Below are 21,054 nucleotides of genomic sequence, written 5' to 3'. Positions count from 1 at the left end.
GATGAAGTGTCTTGCCCGATGTGACACACTTAGTCTGCAGCTATTCCAAGACTTGAATGCCCCAACTCTACTGACTCCTTATTTAATGTCCTCTCCATCTACTCTCTTTCTTTCCAGAGAATGCACCATCTACTTTCAAAGATCCAGTTAACTCCCACCCCTCATCTCCAACCTCCTTGCCCAGGTTTTGCTGTCGACCCTCTCCACTGACCCAAGTCTCTGCCTGTGCTCTCTTTGCAGACAATCGCTGCATGGACAGACGGTTCCTCCCAGGGCAGTCCAAAGAGCTCATTGCCCTGGCTAGTTTCCCAGGTGCAGGCAACACATGGGCCCGGCACCTCATTGAGCTTGCCACTGGTTTCTACACAGGTAGCTTCTACTTTGATGGTTCCCTCTACAACAAAGGTGAGACTGGCCTGTTCGAAGAGCCTTTCAGTAGGTTGGGGGTAGTGGGGAAAGAAATGAAAGATGAAAACTATTGGGGGAGGCTTCTGTAAGAAGGCAGCCATGTTGATGGAGATAGCGTAAGGTTAAAGAAGACTGAGGTATTGCTTGGAAAGGCATGGAATTTCAACTTGGCAACCTTACCATAGACCAGGCTCTGACTTTTTGCAAAGTCCAAACCAAAGCACTTTTGGGGACAAAGAAGCAACACCATCTCTGCTTCAGAAGACTTAGAACCAAATAGTACTGATGATTTTTCACATTTCCATATACCTTAGAGTTCCAAACTACTTTCCATCTATTACTGGATTTGCTCAGCATGGATAGAGGCAGGCTGCCTTTAGTGGACAGAGTGCTGGAGGGCCAGGAGCTGTAACCCTCCTTCATTTACAAACTGTGAGACCACAGATATATCCTCTCACTTCTCTGGACTTTGATTTTCTCACCTGTAAATTGGAGAGAATAAGCAACATGGCATTGTAGCACACATTGGCTGTGTGACCCTGGGCAAGTCACTTTATTCTTGGTACCCCAGACAACCCTCTAAGATTATAAGTTAGCTGCAGGGCAGTGGGTGTTCTATGTTGGCAGAGGGAATTTCCACACAGGAAGTTCCCTACAATGAAACCACAGGTGGCGATGGGGAGAGAACGAGAACTGGGAACGATAATGCCCATAGTACCTACCTCAGGAAAGGCAATAGTGAATAGGAAGCCCATCTCAAAAGTAGGGTTCAAGTCCTGCCCCTGACACAAACTGACCATGTGATCTGGTCAATTGGGCTCAGTGTTTTAGGCTACTTTGTGAAACTCTAAGTTGCAGAGAAGGTTCTGACCTGCATTAACAGAGGGAGTTTCCTCACCTGGGAGTTCCTTATAACAAGGAAATCACAGATCCAGTCCCTATCTTTGCCTACCTCACAGGGCTTATGAGGCTCAGATGAGATAATAAATTTTAAAGTGCCATTATCAATGTCATTTATTGTTAGTGGATCCTCATGGAAAGCTCATGAGGTCAGTGGTGAAGTTGCTCTTTTCATTCTCATTGTACAGATTGCAACAGTATTTCTGTAGGACTTTGAGAGTAGCAAATGGTTTTCCATATGAGATTGGGAGGTGAGAAAGGAGAAGTTGTAGATGTAATGAGACTGATGACATCAGCAACAGCTTCTAACACGTAAGGTTAGAGGGTTTGCTGAATGCTTTCTGGATATTATCTCAATGAATTCTTACAACAACCTTGTAAGGTAGGTGTTATTAATGTCATCCCCATTTTATAGATGAAGAAACTAAAACTCAGAAAAAGTGATTTGCCCAGGTTCTGCTAATGAGGATGGTTAGGGAGTCTGGCTAAGGATTAGAAATTACTGAAAATGATACTTCCAAAGCAAAAATGTCTACAAGAAATTTGGGTAGACAGTGGGTGCTGAAAGCTGGTTTGTCAGGGTAGAACTAAAATGAAGTTTTCACTTGTCCCTCTTTGGACTCTACTTGCAATATGGGAAATGGGAACCATCCTTCCTTCCAATGTTTGGGTCTGGGGACCCCACAACCTTAACTGGGACATGTGGCCTCTAAGACAGGATTCCCTCTTGGACCCAGGGGGGAACCATTTCTATTCCATTGGAGCACTACCTTGGCATAGAACTAGTGACTGGCAAGGGTATTTAGAAATCCATGTTTACTCCTCTGTCTGGTATAGGATATCAATGTAGTACCAAGAGGAAAAACCATCTTGGCAGCTGAGGAGGAGGATGAAGAGTCATGAAAAGAAACATGAGACAGGGGGATTTAGTAGGAGGCTGTTGTGATAGTCCAGGATAGAGGTGAGGAAGGTGTGAACTGAGGGGGTGGTTGTATGAGTGAAGAGATTCTTGTTGTCTGCCCTTTCTTCAAAGAGGACCAAGACATCAGGGAGGTGATGCCATGACATGCAAGTGAATTGGATTTAAGTGATGCAGAGCTGTGCAAAGTCACCAGCCTCATTTTTTTCTCTAGAGCCATCTGGATCCAGTGGCCAGATATAGGTCAGGGTGACTGGAGATGGCCCCTGAGTGAAGAGGAGACATAGGAGAGAGATTCTAAAGGGGGAAATGGTGACAGTTTTGACAATATTTTGAATAATGAGGTAAATGTGAATGAGGACTCAAAGATGATAGGGAAGCCCAGGTGACTGGGAAGATGATGCCCTCAACAGAATTAGGATTTTCAGAAGATGGGTGGATTTGTTGTTGCATCCTTTCTTAGTTGTATGCAATTCTTTGTGATCCCATTTGGGATTTTCTTGGCAAAGATATTGGAAAGGTTTGATATTTTCTTCTCCAGCTCAGTTTACAAATGAGGAAACTGAGGTCAGCAGAGTTAAGTGACTTGCCTGGCGTCACACAGTTAAGTAAGTGTCTGAGGTCACAGTTGAACTCAGGTCTTCTTGACTCCAGGTCCAGCATTCTATCTATTGTGCCACCTAGCTGCCCAGGGTAGGTTTGGGAGGAAGAGAAATTTTGGTCAAGTTGAGTTTGAGATGCCAGTCTAAAAGATACCTAGTGGTATGGGGCAGAAACTTAGAATCAAGACTAAGGTAGGGAACCGGGAACAGGTTGGTTTGCATGCGTTTCTCCTTAAAATTTTAATAAAGCTTTAATTTTAACATTTTAAATTAAAAATAATGTTAAATACATTTTAAAAATGGTTCCTCTCCTAAGACTGTTCCATTTTAAACTATGGTCAGTACCAGGGACATTGCATTGTTAAATACCCACCAGAAAAAAGACTGATCTTTGTGAGCTGGTCACAGACAATGCACTTAATGAAATGTTTTCTACAACATTTTTTACATTCACAGTAATCCCCTCTTCAGGAGCTGGGATGGGTGTAGCTATTAAGGGTTATTGTACTGGTGTTCAACGCTACTTTGTTACCAGATCCTGGTGAAGGAAAGCCACCAATGTAACAAACAGTGTAACAAGCAAATCTCTCCAATGAAAAAACCCAGAGTAGAAATTTAATGCACTGCTCAAAGCTCTGCAGACAAAGAGGACAGCGGCTTCTGATCGGGCAGACAGGCAGGGAGTGCTGTGGAGCCAAGCCCTGAGGTGGGAAGCCAAGAAAACAGATGACAATGGTGAGAAGGGCAGCTGGGGCACCTCTGCCCACGCCCAGCTGTTCCCCACTCCATGCCACCAATTACTCCTACTGCCCCAGTGTAGAATTCTACATTGGAAAATCCTCCGGCTTGGAGTCAGATTACTGCCCTTGGAGTCCTCCCTCCTCTGCCAGCGGATGGGGAAAATGTTGCCTCTGGAACTGGAGACCCCGAGTTCCAATTTCAGAATTTGCTACTTCGTAGCTGTGTGACCTTGGGCAAGTCATTCAACTCCTCTGAGTCTTAGTTTCCTCATCTATAAAATAAGGGTCTTAGTCCCTTGGTCCCTTCCAGCTCGCAAGCCAAAATTCAAGAAGGGAATTGGACTGAAACTGACTACTTTTTAAAAAAAATACATATATCTGATGCTATTGGCATGAAAACTCCCTCCACTGATGGAAGGGGTGGGAGAGATGGTTTTTGAGGGTCCTTTTGGTGCTGGTCTGTGATTTGAAAACAGATAGACAATTGGTCTGTAACTTGGAATGTTAGAGAATAGCCTGGGGTCACTTAAAAATGAAGGGGGTGGGGAGATGCAAAGAAAAGCAAAAACCAGCCCCTGCCCTGGAGGAGCTTACATCCTGCCTGGGGAGATGAGCATGAGAATAACTCAGTATGTACAAGACGTTTTTATGAACAAAACTAGGAAATTTTTTCCTTTTTTTGCTTAATACATGTTTTGTTTTGTTTTAATTATATTTTATTTTCCTCCAATTACATGTAAAAACCAATTTTAACCTTGTTTTTTTAAGTTTTGAGTTTTAAATTCTATCCCCTTCCTCTTTCTCTGAGATGGTAAGCAATCTGTTTTTGTACAAGAGTAGCAGAGTAGATGGAAGGTAGTCTCAGAGGGGGAACCATAGCAGCTAGGGGGGAGGGGGAGGGCAGGGCACTAGGACAGGCCTCCTGGAGAAGGTGGAATTTGAATTGAGTTTTAAAGGAAGTCAGGAGGCAGAAGTGAGGGGGCAGAGCATTTCAAGTAACATCTGAGGTGGATTCAAACCCAGATCCCCAGACTCTAGAGCTAAGTTAAAGCTCTGTGTGAATCTTCTCAATGATATTCTGACATTCTACCTCTATGTAGTCACTTCTGGTGAGAGAACTCACTGCTCTGCAAGGCAAACCACTCTGTAGAGAGAGTCACTGATTGTTGAGTATCTCCTTATGGAGAGCCAAAATTTGCCCCTCTGTTCTCTGCATTCATTGCTCCTACTTTTCTGGGGCCCAGCAGAACAAGTGTACTCCCTTTTCCTCATAAAATGCTTACGTCCAAATTCTGCCTTTGCTTTTTGCTACCTGTGTAACTTTGAACAAGCTATTTTACCTGTTTCTTCATACGTAAAATAAGGGGAATGAAGTGCCTTCCAGGTTTGTCTCTGAGCCTTTGATAAGGCAAGCTAAGTGTAGATAGAACCTTGCCCGAAACCAGCTTGATCCAGCCAGCTTGTATTGCACAGGGTGTGTCGATCATGGGAGGTGGGGCCTAAAGGTGGGATGAATGCCCAGGGAGCTCAGGCCACCACCTGTCGCCCTCTTGCCTTGAAGGCTCTGGGGACATCTTGTTCCACTCTCATGTTTATAGTCCTTTTTCATTCTGGAACCTGTGGTCTTGTAAGGACATACCAAGAAATGGAGAGAGATATATTCTTTCTCTCCTCATACCTCCATTGACCCCAACCCTTGGTCTGTCTTCTGTAAGGGTCAAATGAGATAGCATTTGTACAGTATCGGTGCCTGACATATAAAATGTACAGATTGCACACACATGTGCATGTATGTATACATGTATGTATGTACATATACTGTGTTTACATGTATGTGGATATACGTATATACATGTGTGTATGCTTAACTCTCCTCCTTCCACCCTCTACAAACCTAAATATAGGATAGAATCATGGGATGCTAGACCTGAAAGGAACTTTTAAATCAATGAATAAATTAATGACCAAAAAACCCACCCAATGAAGTGCTTCCCATGTGCTAAGTACTGGGCTAAGCATCAGGGAGTCAAAGAGGAGAGAGCTGGGCCCTGTGTGCTGGGAGCTCAGGTCTTAACAGGGGAAGGCAATGCCTATAGGGAAGTGGTGGCCAGAGAAGGGGGTTTTGGTCTGGGAAGTTACAGGAAGGGGGAGTCATGTTCTCTCTGGTAACAGTTGTGTGGATTTGCTTCTTACTGGTGGAAAGCTGGGGAGCTTGGGGGAGGGGGGAGGTTGGTGTCACGGGAGGAAGATGGATGGAGAACTGCTTGCTGGGGTCACCACTGGGGTATGAAAGAAGAATTCTCACAAACTCTACTTTGAAGTAACCTAATTCCACCCTTTCATTGTAAAGATGAGGAAATCAGGGTTGGGAATGGGAAAATTACTTGGCTAAGAGTTACACAGAAAGTTAACGTCCTTCTCTTTCCCTTTCTCTTTTGCTCTCTCTGTCTTTTCTGAGAAAGAGACAGAGAGAGACAGAGAGACAGAGAGACAGAGACAGACAGAGAGAGAGACAGAGACAGAAACAGAGACAGAGACACAGAGAGAGACAGCAACAGAGACAGAGAGACAGAGGAGAGGAAGAAGAAGAAAGAGTGAAAGAAAGAAGAGAAAGAGGAGAGAGACAGAAGAGGAGAGGGGCAGATAGAGGAGAGGAGAAGAGAAGGGAGAGAGGAGGAGAGAGGAATGGAGTAGAGAGGAAAGGAAGAAAGAAGAGGGGAGAAGAGGGGAGAGGACAGGAGAGGACACATTCTCTGTGTCACTCTCCATCTGTTCTCTCCTTCCTCAGATCCCTCTTCATCTTCCCTCTTTCTAATCTCTCCACCCTCCTTTCCCTGACCTCTTCCTTTCTCATTCTTTTCTATCTTGTTCTCCCCTCCCTCTTTCTTCATCCCTCTTCTCTCCTCTCTTCCCTTCAATGCTCTGTTTCTTTCTTCCCATCTTTCATTATCTTTCTCACTTCCTTCTCTCCCACCCCTGTCACTCTCTGTCTTTCTCCCTCTCTTTCCTCTCCCTTTTTCTCCCTCCCACTTATACACAAGATGCTGAATGCCATGCTAAGATCTTAGTTCTGTTGAGGCCAAACAAGATGCCCACTGGGCAGACCCCCAAGGAGAGATAGAAGGGACCTCGTGCTGGCTGCTAGGTGAATAACAGAACTCCCCCTGCCATGATCTGAAAGCGCCTGGGAGCTGGCTTTCTTTCACCCTGACTGGCACATAATAGTAATTTACTGCATTAATATTATGCTAGCAAGAACACCATTTGTCTGCCTCCAAAACTCCTGGAGGGGCAGCAGTGGCAGGGATACAGTGATGTCAAAGTCAGCCCCACTGTAGCAGCCAGCATGCCAAACAGTATTGAGGCCTGAGGCACAGAAGCACAAAATCTTCTGATTCAAGGCCTTCCACTCATCAGAGCCCAGCCCCGTTGGCAGGACAGTTGTATTGGGCCCCTGGCTTGAAGCAACGCCCCTAGTCCCATAGGGCAATTGGGATATTGAATCCTTTCCAGGTGCCATATTTCAGAAAGGACAGTGATAAATTAGCGATTGGACAGCCAAGAAAGGACAGCCAGAATCTTTTATAAGGGAAAACATACTATCAAGAAGAGCCTTGGGAAGAAGTGAGCTCCCCACCACCCTCAACACTTCCAATAAATGAAGGTGGGATAGCCCCTTCTCAGATACATTATAGAGAGGATTCTATTCAGGTAGAGAGGGGAGTAGATGGCCCCTGAACTTCCTTCCTTCTCTGGTCATATCGCTGTTCAGTCATTTCAGTCATGTCTGATTTGCTGACACCCTTTGGAGTTTTCTTGGCAAAGATGCTAGAGTGGTTTGCCATTTCCTTCTCCTGACCATTTTGCTGATAAGGAAACTGGGGCAGACAGGGTGAAATGACTTGCCCAGGGTCACCTAGCTACTAAGTGTCTGAGGCTGGATTTGAACTCAGGAAGACCAATCCTCAGATTCCATGCTCGGCACTCTGGTGGCACTATGGTGCCACCTTGCTGCTCAATAAATGTCCATGAGATTGAATTGATTATGTAAGAGAAGTTTTCTACAGGCTATTTTGCTTGTTGTCTAAGGTGTCTAAGTCCTGTGACTTGCCCAAGGTCACCAAGGTCCTTCTTCTAACCTCCAGACCCCGGGGCTGGGTGGTGCAGACTCTTCTGCCCCATTCTGGTATCTTAACAAACGCTGTCACCTCCTCTTTCCTCCTCAGGCATGTTAATAACCAGAAATACAAAATGTTAGATGTTTTTCCCTTTGTGCAGGAAGGAAACCAAACAGAGCCCACAGGCTTGATGAGAGAGAATTAGCTCCCCAGCATTCGATTTTATCTGGGTTCAGTCTGTGGGAGGCCCAGGATTCTGTCCTGTTTTCTGCCTTCTTTCTTCCAGTCCATGGGGTTTAGTGATGAGGATGCTAATCTCAGCCAGAGCAGGGCCAGAAGAGAAATGGGCGGGGAGGACTGTTTGTCTCCCTTCCTGCTTGCCAGACCATGTAATCCCTGAGGACAGGCCATATATCTCGGGGCACACACAGCACAGGCAGGAATGTCCATTCATGGAGCTATCTATGGAAGGGACACAGAATCTGACAATGTCAGAGCTGGGAGGGGCCTTAGAGATCATCTAGACTAACCCACTCATTTTGCAGATTAGGAAACCAAGACCCAAAGGTGAAGTGACTTTTCCCAGGTCCCACAGTAGTTAGTGTTAGAGCTAAGACCAGAATCCAGGCCAATGCCCTTCCCACTATGCCAGGCTACCTCCCTGCTGTTTGATGATAGAATCCATGACAGAAGCAACTAGGAGGAGGTGATGTCTTCCCTTCATGCCCCCACAAACTAAGATGGACCATCTGCTGCACCTGTTTTTTAGGAAAGGCAGTAAAACGGACATATTAGGCCAGAGCACTTCATGACTCCATCAAGAGCCCAAGTTGGGGCTCAGTGGGTCTGAGGCCCTTGGTGATTAATGCTGGTGACTTTAGCGTTGCTGTCTTAAAGGCAGAGCCTGCTCCCTGGGGCCCCAGCTTAAGAATGGTGGCAGACTAAAGCTGCACCAGTTTATGAGCCTTGAGGCCACCTATGACAGAATGGAAAATACCTCAGACCTGGAGCCAAAGGGCCTAGGTTCAAGTCCTCACCAATGGAATGACTGCACATGTCATGAAAGCTCAGCTGTAAAATTCCAAAGCCATGCTTTACAAGATGTCCCATCTCCCATCACCCTGCCTTTGCCCCTGCCATCCCCATACGTGGAATCACCTCCACCTCTTAGAATGCCTAATTTCCTTCCAGACTGAACTCTAGCCCCACCTCCTACATGAAACATTCCCAGATCTTTCCAGCTACTGATCAGTGCCTCCCATCTCAAAAAGTTATATTTTAAAATATCCTGTATTTTGCATTTACTTTACATATACTTAAGTTTATGCCCCAATAAAACATTAGGTCTTTGAGGGCAGAGGCTATTTCACTTTTCTCTTTACCCGCTCAATGCTCGTACAGTGTCCAGTACATTTTGTTGTTCAGCTGTGTCCCACTCTTCATGACCCCATGAACCATATAGCATGCCAGGCCCTGATATTCTCCACTATCTGCCTGGCGTATAGTAGGAGTTTTATCAACATTTGTTTTATTTATAAACATATTTGTAAGGAGTTGCTTATAAGATAAATGTTCCTATCTACCTGTTTATAAATATTTGGTTGATTAATGGCACTAATTCAGTCCAATTTACGTTAAAGGCTTCCTTTATACAAGACACTGCCCATGTATTAGAGATATGAAGACAAACTCAAAACTGTTCCTGCCCTCAGGGAGTTTATATTATACTGGATAAAATAACATGCAAATAGTTCATTATATGGATGAGAATTTGAGGAGGCAAGAGAGAATGTCACCAACCCAGGAGATCTGGTTTCCTCATGAATTAAGCCTTGAAAGAGAGCTAAAGGCAGAGGGGTGGGGAAAGAGCACTTCAGGCAAGGAGCACAGCTTGGGGACACCAAGTAGGCCAGGATGGCTGACACGGAGAGTACATGAAGGGGAATAATATGAGATAAGACTGGAAAAAGGAGCTGGAACTAAATTGAGCTGTAAGTGCCAAACTTAGGAATTTGCATTTTATCCTTGGGATAGGGAGCCATTGAAGAGTGCTGAGCTGAATAGTCTTGGGGGAAGACTGGCCCTTTGGAAAGATGATGGGATAATGGATATGAAAGTACTTGGTAACTACAATGTGCTAAGCTGTTATTCTTGATGGGAGACCCTGTGAATATCCCCTCCTTCGGGAAGATGTAAGACCATTGAGGATGTTGTTGAAACCAACTAAAGGGGACCTCTTCCCATGTCCCGATATTAATGAATCTCTTTGTCTTCTTCTGAGGAGCAGGGTTTAGGGGTGAGAGAGACCACTGGAGGAGCGGGAGGACCATTTGCATCAAGACCCATGAGAGTGGCCAGAAGGAGATCGAAGCCTTTGATGCAGCCATCTTACTCATTCGAAATCCCTACAAGGCTCTCATGGCAGAGTTCAACCGCAAGTATGGTGGCCATATTGGTTTTGCCTCACAGGCCCACTGGAAAGGCAAAGGTAAGGACCATGGGTGTTTCCCCAGCCTGTACCCCAGTCAGGCCATCCACCCCCGACAGGTCTGAAGTAAGCTCAGGAGGTTGGGCATCTGGGGGGCAGGACCTCTGGGGATAGTGTGGGGTCCTTGCTGCATCCCTGGAGGGTGCATAGGAAAAGGGAGTAGGGTAAGGTGTACTTTCTATGAAAAACTCATTTATAATACCCTTTTGGGTGCATGTCTTTTAAAAACAATCTCATTTTTTTAATAGCCTCTCTCTTCCTATCAGATTTTCTCCTCCTCCCCTAAGCTAAGTCTCATCTTCTGAGATGCAGACTGGGTGATGGGTTCTCTTTCAGGCCCTCCCCTCAGTGGTTCCCAGCTGCTCCAGAGTTACCACCTTCGCTGTGGTGCTGCTCAAAAGCATACTGTGGGATGCTGCTAATTATAGCAATTTACAAATTGCTTCCATGAAATTGACACCATTGGAAAGAGTTAAAAATCTCTAGCTTCATTGAACATCTGCTCCCTTCATTCCATGTGTCTTTAAAGGGAATGTCTGCTGAGTCCTATAACCCCAAACAGCTCCCTGCCTAATTCTCACCCCAGCAGGGGTGGGAGCATGAAGAGAAGGAAGATGGCAGTGGGTTTCACTTCTTCTCTCAAGTAGGCAGGGGGCAGGAGGTTTTTGAATTTTAGTGACTGAAGCCAGAATGAGAGTCTGAGAATGAGGCCCTACGTATTCCCAGAGAGCACAGAAAATATATAGTTAGAACTAGAAGGGAACTTAAAATAATAAAAATGTTAAAACTGGACAGAATCATGGAAAAGAGAATGTCAAAGTTGATCGAGGCCATAGAACAAGGAATGTCAGGGCTGGGAGGGGCCTTAAAACAACAGGGAATGTCCAGGATGGGAGGGACTTTAGAACAGGGGGATGTCAGGATTGGGAGGGGCCTTAGAACAGGAAATGTCAGAGCTGGGGGAATCTTAGAATAGAGAATATCAAAACTAGGAAGGAACTTAGAACATAGAATATCAGAGATAAGAAGAGGCTTTAGAACAAGGAATGTGAGAACTGGAAGGGGCCTTAGAACATTAAAATGTTAGAATTGGAAAAGACTGTTGGTCATAATGTTTTTCAGCTGGCAGGGCTGACCATATTACCCCATACTTGGCTCATAGAATGTTAAGACATAAAACATGGAAGATCTGAGCTAGAAGAAACCTGAGACATAGAATGAAAGAAACAGATGAGGCCTCAAAGACCACAGTGACCATGGGGGTGGACAAGCCCTAGGATTGTTCCAGTAGCCTTTTTGTTTTGTTCCACACTAAACTTTTGAAATCAGAATTTGCTGCTGAACTAACATCGTTGGGCACACCCTCCATCTGGGGGTGAGGTTCTCTCAGAATGGACTAATTCAGGCTTTCTCCCTAACCCTGATCATAGTCTTGACTGTCCAGAGGTGCTTCATGTCAGAAGAGTGGTAGACTCCTCTGAATCAAGTTGGTCCCAGCCTCCCTCCCAGGTCATCTTGAGTCAGAGCATCAGCTGAGTTTACCTCCCAGTTTCTCATTCTCCAGGGCTCTAATTGTCTATAAAAGAGCTGCCCTTCAGTCCAGGGCTTTATCCAGTGCCATTGGACTGGGTATGTCTGCCAATGTCCCTTTCCTACCCACCACCCCTTCCCCTATTTACCACTGGAAGCCTTTACAGTAGGGAACAGAAGGACATTTCCATTCTCATCTCCTTCAGGACCTTCTTCAGGGTTGCAAGGGCCCCAGACCAAGTGATTTTTCCTTGAGGAACTCAATCCTAGCTGGAAACTCAAGGCCTCCACCCTGGCCATTGTCACTCAGGTACCTCCTCACTGACCTTGAGTCAAAGTCTCAGTTCCCCAAACGTTTCCAGACTTTGGGGTGGAATAACATGGTAGGAAAAGACATTACATCTTGAGTCAGAAGCCTGGATTCTGACTTCTGCTGTTGGCTGCCTGTACGACTTTGGAACAGTCCTTTCTCTTCCCTCTTCCATCCCCCTAAAATGAAGGCATTGGAGTAGGTGAACCTCATCAATCAATTACAAACATTTGAGTGCCTGCTATGTGCCAGGCTCTATGCCAAAAACAACGGATGCAAAGACAAAAGTGAAACAGTATTCTGCCCTCAAGTAGAGGAAACACCATGTCCATATGAAATATAAATAAAACAGAAATTTTTAAGGATTGAGACATTAACAGCCTATAGGATTGGGAAAGTTCTCATCTTGGAAATAAAATTTGGACTAAACTTTGAAGAAAATAGAGAGTTTCAGGAAGCAGAATATGATTCTGTACAAATGCACAGAGGTACGAGATGACCTCTAAGGTCTCTCCTGTCTCCAACATTTTGGGGATTTGGATGAAGCAGCTACTGTGGCAGAGAAGGGCCTAAAAGATAAGGAACCTTTCATTCCAGGCTCATATTCTCTTAAGTTTCTTCCAGCTTTCGATCTTAGAACTAACTGACCTCAAGGTCATTCCAGGTCTGATTTCCTATGGCTCTGTTCTCTCTCGATTTATCTCTCCTGTTCTCCCTCTAACTAGCCTTTCTCCCCTACGCAGAGAAAGGCCAAGCTGTGATTGTCTTCATCTTCTCCAAAAAAAGAAAAGGTAGAAGAAAGGGTCTGCTAAGGAAAGAATCTCAGGTCTGGCATTCAAGGACCTAGTCTAGAATTCTACTTCTGCTGAGGTGACCTGGGGCAAGTCACTTCCCCTCCCGGATCTCAGTCTTCTCCACTGTCAAATGAAGGGGTTATATACTAGATGACCTATAGATAGATTCAGAGCTACAAAGGGCCCCATAAGTCACCTAATCTAGCCCCTACTTTACAGATGAAGAAACTGAAGCTAGAGAAGGATCATTGATTTAGGGTTACAATGAACCTTACAGGTCCAACCTCCCTCATTTTAAAAAAAAGGAAATTGAGGTCAAAGAGGGATAATAGATTTAGAGTCCAATCTCCCTCATTTTACAGATGAAGAAACTGAGGCTAGAGAGAGGTCACAGATTGAGAGCTACAAAGGGACCTCAGAAGCAGTCTATTCTAACCCCCTTCATTTTATACAACTGAGGTTGGGGGTGGGGTGGGGAGGAAGACTGGCCCAAAATGATACAAGCAAAGGTATAATTTGAACCCACGTCCAGAGCCCATGCTCTTTCCACTGTATCTGACTCATCTGAGATTGCACAAATAGTAAGGCTGAGTTTGAACTCAGGTCTTCTGACTCTTAAGCCAGCCCTTTCTCCATAGCCACCTCTCCCTTCCATTTGTGGTCCTTCAGGTTCCCTGCTTCCAGAGTTCCACCCTCCCTGGGTTTCATCGGTAAGGGGAAGGATTAACTCAAGAGGGTTCAATGACACTGTGCTCTGTATCAGGCTGGTGCACACAGCTGTTGGAGACACAGCTCTGCCTCTCACCACCAAAATCACCCCCCAATTCCAGCTGTGTGTCTCCCCAGTCCAGGCTGAAGGCCCCTGTAAAATCTGGATTTTGTTCCATGACATTAATTTTATGATTTCCCTGGAGCAGATCCAAAGCAAAGTTTTATGTGATATGATTACACAAGGTGAATTGTCCTGGATCTGTGTAATGAAACAGATACTGTGTTTAATGATTCTTTGGGGAATTAAGTGCAGTTGGACCATTAATCAGGCATGGGTTCTTGTAGGAGAATGAGACCAAGCAGCAGAGACCTAGAGCTTTCGTGCCTCGGGAGCCATAGCATATGCCTGCATTCTAGTACTGGTGGACCCAGCTCCCAGTAGCAATGTTTATTACAGAATATGCATGCTAAGCTCAGTTACCATGAAACCAGGGGTAACTGAAAGGTCTTCCCCTCTTTCCAACCTAACACTGCCCTAACAGAAAGCACTAGGAGATGAGACGACTCAGGAACTTCGAGGGGTAAGGTCCAGGACAAAGATCATTGAGGACTGTAGGACAGAAAGATACAGCTGGGAGGGGTCCTAATGACCATCAAGTTCACCCCCTCTTCCCTCATCTTCAGATGAGAAAACTGAAGTACTTAAAGTGACTGTCTAGGGTCATGCAGTGTGGTGAGTATCTAAGTCTGGATTCCAACTTCTTGACTTTAGGCACAGTATTTTATCCAAGGGGAAATTGAACTCTGGGAAAGACAGCCACATTTGGAGTCAAAAGATCTGGATTTGAATCCTGGATCTACCATCCTCAAATTAAAGTCAACCAGTGTTATTTAAGCACATAGTACATGCAGGGCAGAGGCATCGAGATGGCTCAGTGAATAGTACCTCTGTCTTGGAGTCAGGAGAACTTGGGTTCAAATCTCCACTCAGACAGTAACCATGTCCCTTAATCTCCCCTCTGTCCTACTAAATTATCTCTAGACTAAATATGCTCAAGTTCAAGTTCCTTCCTTGGATTCCATGTCTCTGAATCCCTTCCTCATGTCAGTCATCCTCTCTCTTCATGCTATTCGTCCATCTAATCAAAATACTTCGTAAAGTATGGCACCCAAAATTGAACATGAGAATCCAGATGGGGTCTGACCAAATCAGCACCTTAAATCTGGACAGTGCCCCCTCTTAATTCAGCCTAAGGTCACAATTGTTTCCTTTGGCTGCCTTGTCACTTGCCATCCAGAAGAAGACAGAACTCAGACATCATCCTTTGCATGAAGCCTTTCCTGATGCCTCAGCTACTAATACCCTCCCCCCCCAACTACCTTATATTCATTTGTATTTACCCTCTTTATACATATGCTCTGAATACACTGAGTGCCCCAAATGTCTTAAGCTTTAACACCTCCAAACTATGTTAAGACTTTGGTGACACCTTGTTTTGTCCTTCTTGTCTCCCCATTAGAATGTAAACTTTCTTTTGAATTGGTATTGGTTTATTCTTTGTATTTGTAGCCCTGGAACCCAGCCCCCTGTGCCAGGTACAGTGCTTGTAGATGGATAAATAGTCTCAGTAAGAAGATTATATGTAGATTTAGAGCCCATAGGGACCTCAAAGTGCATGTAGTCCAGTGTTTGTTAATATTTTTTTATGTAATAGACACCCTCTGGACGTCAGTCTGGTGAAGTCTATGGACTCATTCTCAGAATCACATTTTCAGATTGGTAAAAGCATTGGTGGTCCTTCATTCTTGTAGAGGACCAATGACTTCACAATGTTGACTTACACATGAATTGGATTTAAGTGAGGTAGAGCGCCACAAAGTCATCAACCTCAATCTCTCCTCAAGCATCATTAAAATCCAGTGGCAAAGCATGTCAATACATTAAATAAAATACATAGGGATTACAAAGGAAACCAATTATATTGAAATAACAGTTATAACAATATATATATGCATACATATGTATAGATATAGATATATAGTTCCCAGACTTCCTGAAATCTATTCAGGGATCCCTGGGGATTTATGGACCTTAGGTTAAAAACTCCAGATCTAGTACAATCTCTCATGTTGCAGATGAGGAAACTGAAGATGAGAGAGGTTGCCCAAGATCACACAGGTATTAAGGAACAGTTAGGATTTGAACCCAGGTCTTATGAATCCAATGAAAAATGTCTAATTAGGGCAGCCAGGTGGTACAGCTGGGCCTAGAGTCAGGAAGACTCATCTTTATGAGTTCAAGCCTGACCTGAGACGCTTACTAATTGTATGACCCTGGGAAAGTCATTTCACCCTGTTTGCCTCAGTTTTCTCATCTGTAAAATGGTCTGGAGAAGGTAATGACAAATCACTCCAGTATCTTTGCCAAGAAGACCCCAAATGGGGCGAGGAAGAGTCAGACATGACTGAAACAGTTGCACAATGACTTAGATATGACTCCAAATCCAACCTTCTTTCTACAACTCCATCAGTAAAAGAATGTCAGAAAAAAGAGCCCTTGGGCTGAAGGATTGGACGCCTGGATAGTGATAGTGTGACCTTGAAGAAATCTCAATAATTCTCTAAAACTCTTTTTTCCCATCTGTAAAATGGGTGTTTCAAAGGTCTTAATGCAGATTTAAGTGATTCAAAGAAAAACAACCTCTTAAAACTGCACTAAGCCTGTGGAACACCGGATATATCTGCCCTACAAGCCTTCCTGGGAGTCTTCGTGGAAATAAGGAGGAGGAAAGGATTTTGAAAAGTTTTAAAGCTATATAAGTGCTAGATCGTTTTTAATCATTCAGATACATCTGGTCTTAACCCATTATAACAGTATGGGCCCAATCAGGCAGATAGATTACAATAATCTGCTTCTGTGATTTAAAAAAACTCTCCTTGTTTTGGACAGAAATACTTCCCAAGCAGCCAGAGCATCATGGAGGTGGGTTAGGATAAGAAGAAAGGCATCGAGAGGAGAAGGAGTAAGGTCTTTACCAAAAATGTTCCTTCTGCCATTTTGCAGCAGAATTTCAGCTAATGTTCCCATTTACAATCTTCCAAAAGGCCTCTTAGAGTCCTGGATTGCTTGAACTAGGAAGAGTCATCTAGTCAAGCCCCCCTCATTTTAGAGAGGAAGAAAAACTCCAAGAGGAGATGGGAACTGACCAAGGTCACAAAGTAAATCTGGTTTCCCCCTCACCATAAAATCAGAAATCCATAGGGAGAAGAGGTCCATTCTTCCCACAAACTGGTCCACAATGAGGGTTGGCTCTTTGTAGTCAGTCATGGATTTGGAGATAGAGGGGACTTCAGAGAACATTGACTCTGGTCCAGGGAGATGAATTAACACCCAAAGTCACATGATATTGAAGACAGGATTTGAACATAGGTCAAATCCAGTACTATATTACCCAGTATATCCTCTGAGGGCTCACTCGCTCTCACCTCTTTCCTTCACAGAGTGGCCAGAGTTTGTGAAGAATTATGCACCATGGTGGGCCACACACACATTGGACTGGCTGAAGTATGGCAAGAAGGTGTTGGTGGTACACTTTGAGGACCTTAAACAAGACCTGTTCACCCAACTGGAGAGGATGGTTAGCCTCTTGGATGTGGATGTCTTTGAAGACAGGCTCCTGTGTGTGGAGGGCCAGAAGGATGGAAACTTTAAACGCTCAGGGTTGAGAAAGCTAGAGTATGACCCTTACACCCCTGAGATGCAGAACACCATCAACTCCTACATCAAGATGGTGGACAGGGCCCTCAAACTGAGGAACCTCACGGGAGTCCCAGATGACTACTACCCTAGATGATGAGGAGGCCTGTGGGGAGACCAGGATAGCAAGGCTGGGGAGCGAGGAGGATCAGGGATCCCAGCAGAGGAGGCCAGATCCAGACTCTCAGAGCTAGCCTGATGGTTGGGCTAAATTTCAGTCTTGGCTTTTGGATGACCCATTTTGCTGCTTTTTCCCTTCAGGAGTTCCCTGCATGAAAAGTAACCCAGCCCTAAGAGGTTGTTCAGACATTCCCACCAATCCAGTAGGTTGCTCAGGCACATGCACATCACACACACACACACATTTCTGTCCTCCTCATTCTTCTTCTTCCTCTTCTCCTCCTTTTCTCCCTCTCTTCTATCACCGCCTATCTCTGTCATTCCATCACTCTCTATTCTCTCACTTTTCCTCTTCCTTTGTCCCTGCCTATCTCTCTCTCTTCCCACCTGTTTTCCCTTCTTCTGTGTCTCTATCTCTCTGTGTCTGTCCCTCTTTGTCTCTTTCTCTCTGTCTGTCTCTCTGTCTCTCTGTCTGTCTGTCTGTCTGTCTCTCTCCCCCTCTCCCCCTCCCCACCTCTCTCCCCCCCTCCCTCTCTGTCTGTCTGTCTCCCCCTCTCCCCCTCTCCTTCTCTCTCTCTCTCTCTCTCTCTCTCTCTCTCTCTCTCTCTCTCTCTCTCTCTCTCTCTCTCTCTCTCTTTCTCTCTCCCTCACCATCCCCCTGTCTTCTCTCTCCTTTCCCCTTCAGGACCATTGGAAGCAGTGATGATTCAAGCCCTCTCTTACTGAACATTTCCTTGATTTCTACCATTGCTCCTCATGGTTCTTTTCAGCCCCTGATTGCTACAGTTTCTGCTTTGGAGGGAGCAGTCATTCCATTCTCTTGGGGACAGGACCAGAAAAAGAAGTGGTCATGCCCCAGACCTGCCCTGTCTCAGCCCAGCGTGTTCACCTGATTCCACCCAGTGCTCTTCCTTCATGCCTAACCTGCAAATTTGAAAGTAAGAGAGGGACTGTGCTGGGCTTGGAGTCAGGAGAGACTTGAGTTGGAACCCACATCTGACACCTATTAGCCATGTGACCCTGGGCAAGTCACAACCTTTCTGAGCCTCATTTTCCAAATCTGTCAAATAGGGAGAATAATATCTGCAGCACCTACCTTCACAGGATTGTTATGAGGATCGCATGAGACCACAGATGGAGAGTGCATTACAAACACTAACGTGCAAATCTAAATGTCAGCTATTATTATGAAAGTCTCCAGGCCAATATACAAAGAGTGCTAGATTTGACATCAGGAAGACCTGTGTTCAAATCCCACTTCTGGCTGGTACTTGTGGCCCAAGCCACTTAGCTTCTGTGGCTTTGGTGGGAAGATATTCTACACAGGAAAGTCCCTTGGGTTTTTGTGAATCTGAACTTGTTCTTTAATAACATCCTGTCTTTGCTTGTCAATTCTCTTCCTAAAATGTGGGTCCCAGGCTTCCTGGATGGGGTCTAGGGAAGGCTGGTGGTCAAGAGGACAGCAAGGAGGAGGCCTTGAGCTCCTGTGACCTTCAAGAGCCAATGACTAGTAGGGACTGGTGGTGGTGAAGAATTCTTCCCTCCCTGACCCAACACTGCACAGACATAGGCTTCATTGGGGAAAGGATCACACTGGAGAGGACCTAGATGCCCACCAGATGGGGGTGCAGGGGCACATGTGAATGATCAGAGGGAGATCTCCATGAGAGCCAATAGACGAATAATCCCCTTTGGCTTCCCATTATTTGGTGCCAAGCCTGGGTCTAGAGGATGAGTGTACTGCTGGGACAAAGAGAGAAATCACCATAGTAATTCACATTTCTGGGGAGGCAGCTAGAGAGCACACCTTGGAGTTAAGAAGACCTGCCTTGCCACATACTAGCAGTGTGACCCTGGGGAAGTCACTTAACTTCTATAGACATGCCACAGATAGTCCTAAGACTATAAAATACTAACAAACTGGCAATCTGTATCAGTGGAGAGAATCTCCACTCTTGGGAACTCCCCAGGTCAATGAAATCTTAGATATGGAATAGTTAAAACACATTCCTCTGGCATTTTGCTCTCCCCTTGGAGGTGGGTGCTACAGGTTTTATTATCCCTACTCTGTAGATGAGGAAACTGAGGTTCAGAGGATTTAAGGCAGGGAGGGGGTTAGAATGCATGGTGATCTGTCAAACTAGAATAGGAATCCTTAAGTCTCACCAGGTTCCTGTGCTCTCCCAGCCCCACCCACCTGGCTTGACTTCTACCTCCCTACAAACAGAAATAGACTGGCCTCAGGCATGCCTGCTTTTCTTGGAGAGACTTATAAAGGACAGGATTGGGGTGGGAGAGGAGGAAGGGAGGCATCTCTAGACAAAAACTGCTTTTTCATCCTGGAGGCACCAAACCAAAGGATTTCAGGGGGCCTGAGTCACTGGAACATGAATCCGACAGAGATGGCTTTCTTCGGCTCAGCATGGGAATGTGCAACTCATCACCCAGCCAGAGCTGCCCTCCCCATCTTCTCATCCACCAAGCTCCTCAGTACCACCTGAAACCTTTCTCCCACTTGCATTGTGGATACAGAAGCCATACAGTATCCACAGATTCTTTCCAATTGTTTGTCCATCATGTGCAGCTTCCCCCATCACTTGGAATGTTCCCTCTCCCTTTATCCTCTGCTTCCTCCCAAGAGAGAAGTGTACCTGAAAGGTAGCTGGAGGCCAACAAAGAAATATATTTTTTTAAGAGGTGTATGAGTAAGCTGCTTCCCCTTGGGGAGCACAATCACACGAAAAGAGGGGATGCCCTTAATCTCTTGACTCTCCCTCACCCACATTCCTTGACTTGACTTAATCCCTCAAATCCCTTGTCTTCATCTGGGTGTGGACATCTGTACACCAAGGGACACCCTGAGCTCAGGAGCCTTGGGGGTCTCTGAATGTATTTTGTATGCAGTTCCCTGGACTGATTTTTAGTCTTTCTTTAGAAAATCAAGGTGGGAGGGGGGCATCGGGGTGCCCTCGCCCTGCTTGAATGCCAGCTCTCTGGAGGGCAGTGCGCCCAAAAGACAAATGCCCAAGAGCTGCTTCTGCCCAGGGCTTAGCCCAGCCACCCACCTCTGTATGAACATTCCTCAGGTTAATGCCATCATTAAATGAGCATTTTGTTGATTTTCTCTGATGTGACTGTGGCCTACGTGGTATGTTGTGCTTGATGTGTTCCATGTGTGCATGCATTGCGTGTGATTTTGTGTGTACATACACATTTGCAAAACTGTTTTGAAAAATTCTCCAGTGTGTGTGTGTGTGTGTGTGTGTGTGTGTGTGTGTATGTGTGTGTATGTGTGTGTGCAACATCCCTCTGAGAATGCGTCAAGAAACTCTGCAGTCTGACGCTTTTAGATGTGGGTCCATGACAAGCTTGCTTAACCTCTTTCATCATGACCCTAGCTAGATCTAGTGAATAAGGACTTGGGTTCAAATTTTGCTACCTGTGGCACCTTGACTGAGTCCCTTCCCCTCTCTGGGCCTCAGTTTCTTCATCTGCAAAATGGATTGGACTAGATGACCTCAGAGGTCCATCCTTAGCTCTGGATCTAAGATCCTTTGGTCCTAAGTCCCTTCATATTTCTGGGCCTCAGTTTCCTCTTCTGAAAAATGAGAGGATTGTACTATATGGCTTCTGAGGTCTCTGACAACTCTAGGTCTC

At 45.3% G+C, this 21,054-nt stretch overlaps 1 protein-coding gene across 1 annotated transcript in view; it reads left to right on the top strand.

The window, feature by feature from the left end:
• WSCD2 (WSC domain containing 2) overlaps positions 1-20,526 on the top strand; it is a 135,006-nt gene extending 114,480 nt beyond the window's left edge. The window contains exons 7-9 of the mRNA XM_072600237.1: positions 241-405; positions 9,975-10,175; positions 17,022-20,526. Of these exons, the coding sequence (XP_072456338.1) occupies positions 241-405; positions 9,975-10,175; positions 17,022-17,374 (719 nt within the window). The 3' untranslated portion in view covers positions 17,375-20,526. The remainder of the gene's footprint in view (positions 1-240; positions 406-9,974; positions 10,176-17,021) is intronic.
• Positions 20,527-21,054: the final 528 nt, after the last annotated feature.

This window comes from Notamacropus eugenii, chromosome 4 (assembly GCF_028372415.1).
Source record: "Notamacropus eugenii isolate mMacEug1 chromosome 4, mMacEug1.pri_v2, whole genome shotgun sequence".
Classification (NCBI taxonomy): domain Eukaryota; kingdom Metazoa; phylum Chordata; class Mammalia; order Diprotodontia; family Macropodidae; genus Notamacropus; species Notamacropus eugenii.
The sequence above is the reverse complement of the archived record's forward strand: the minus strand, read 5'-3'. Positions and strand labels throughout refer to the sequence as shown.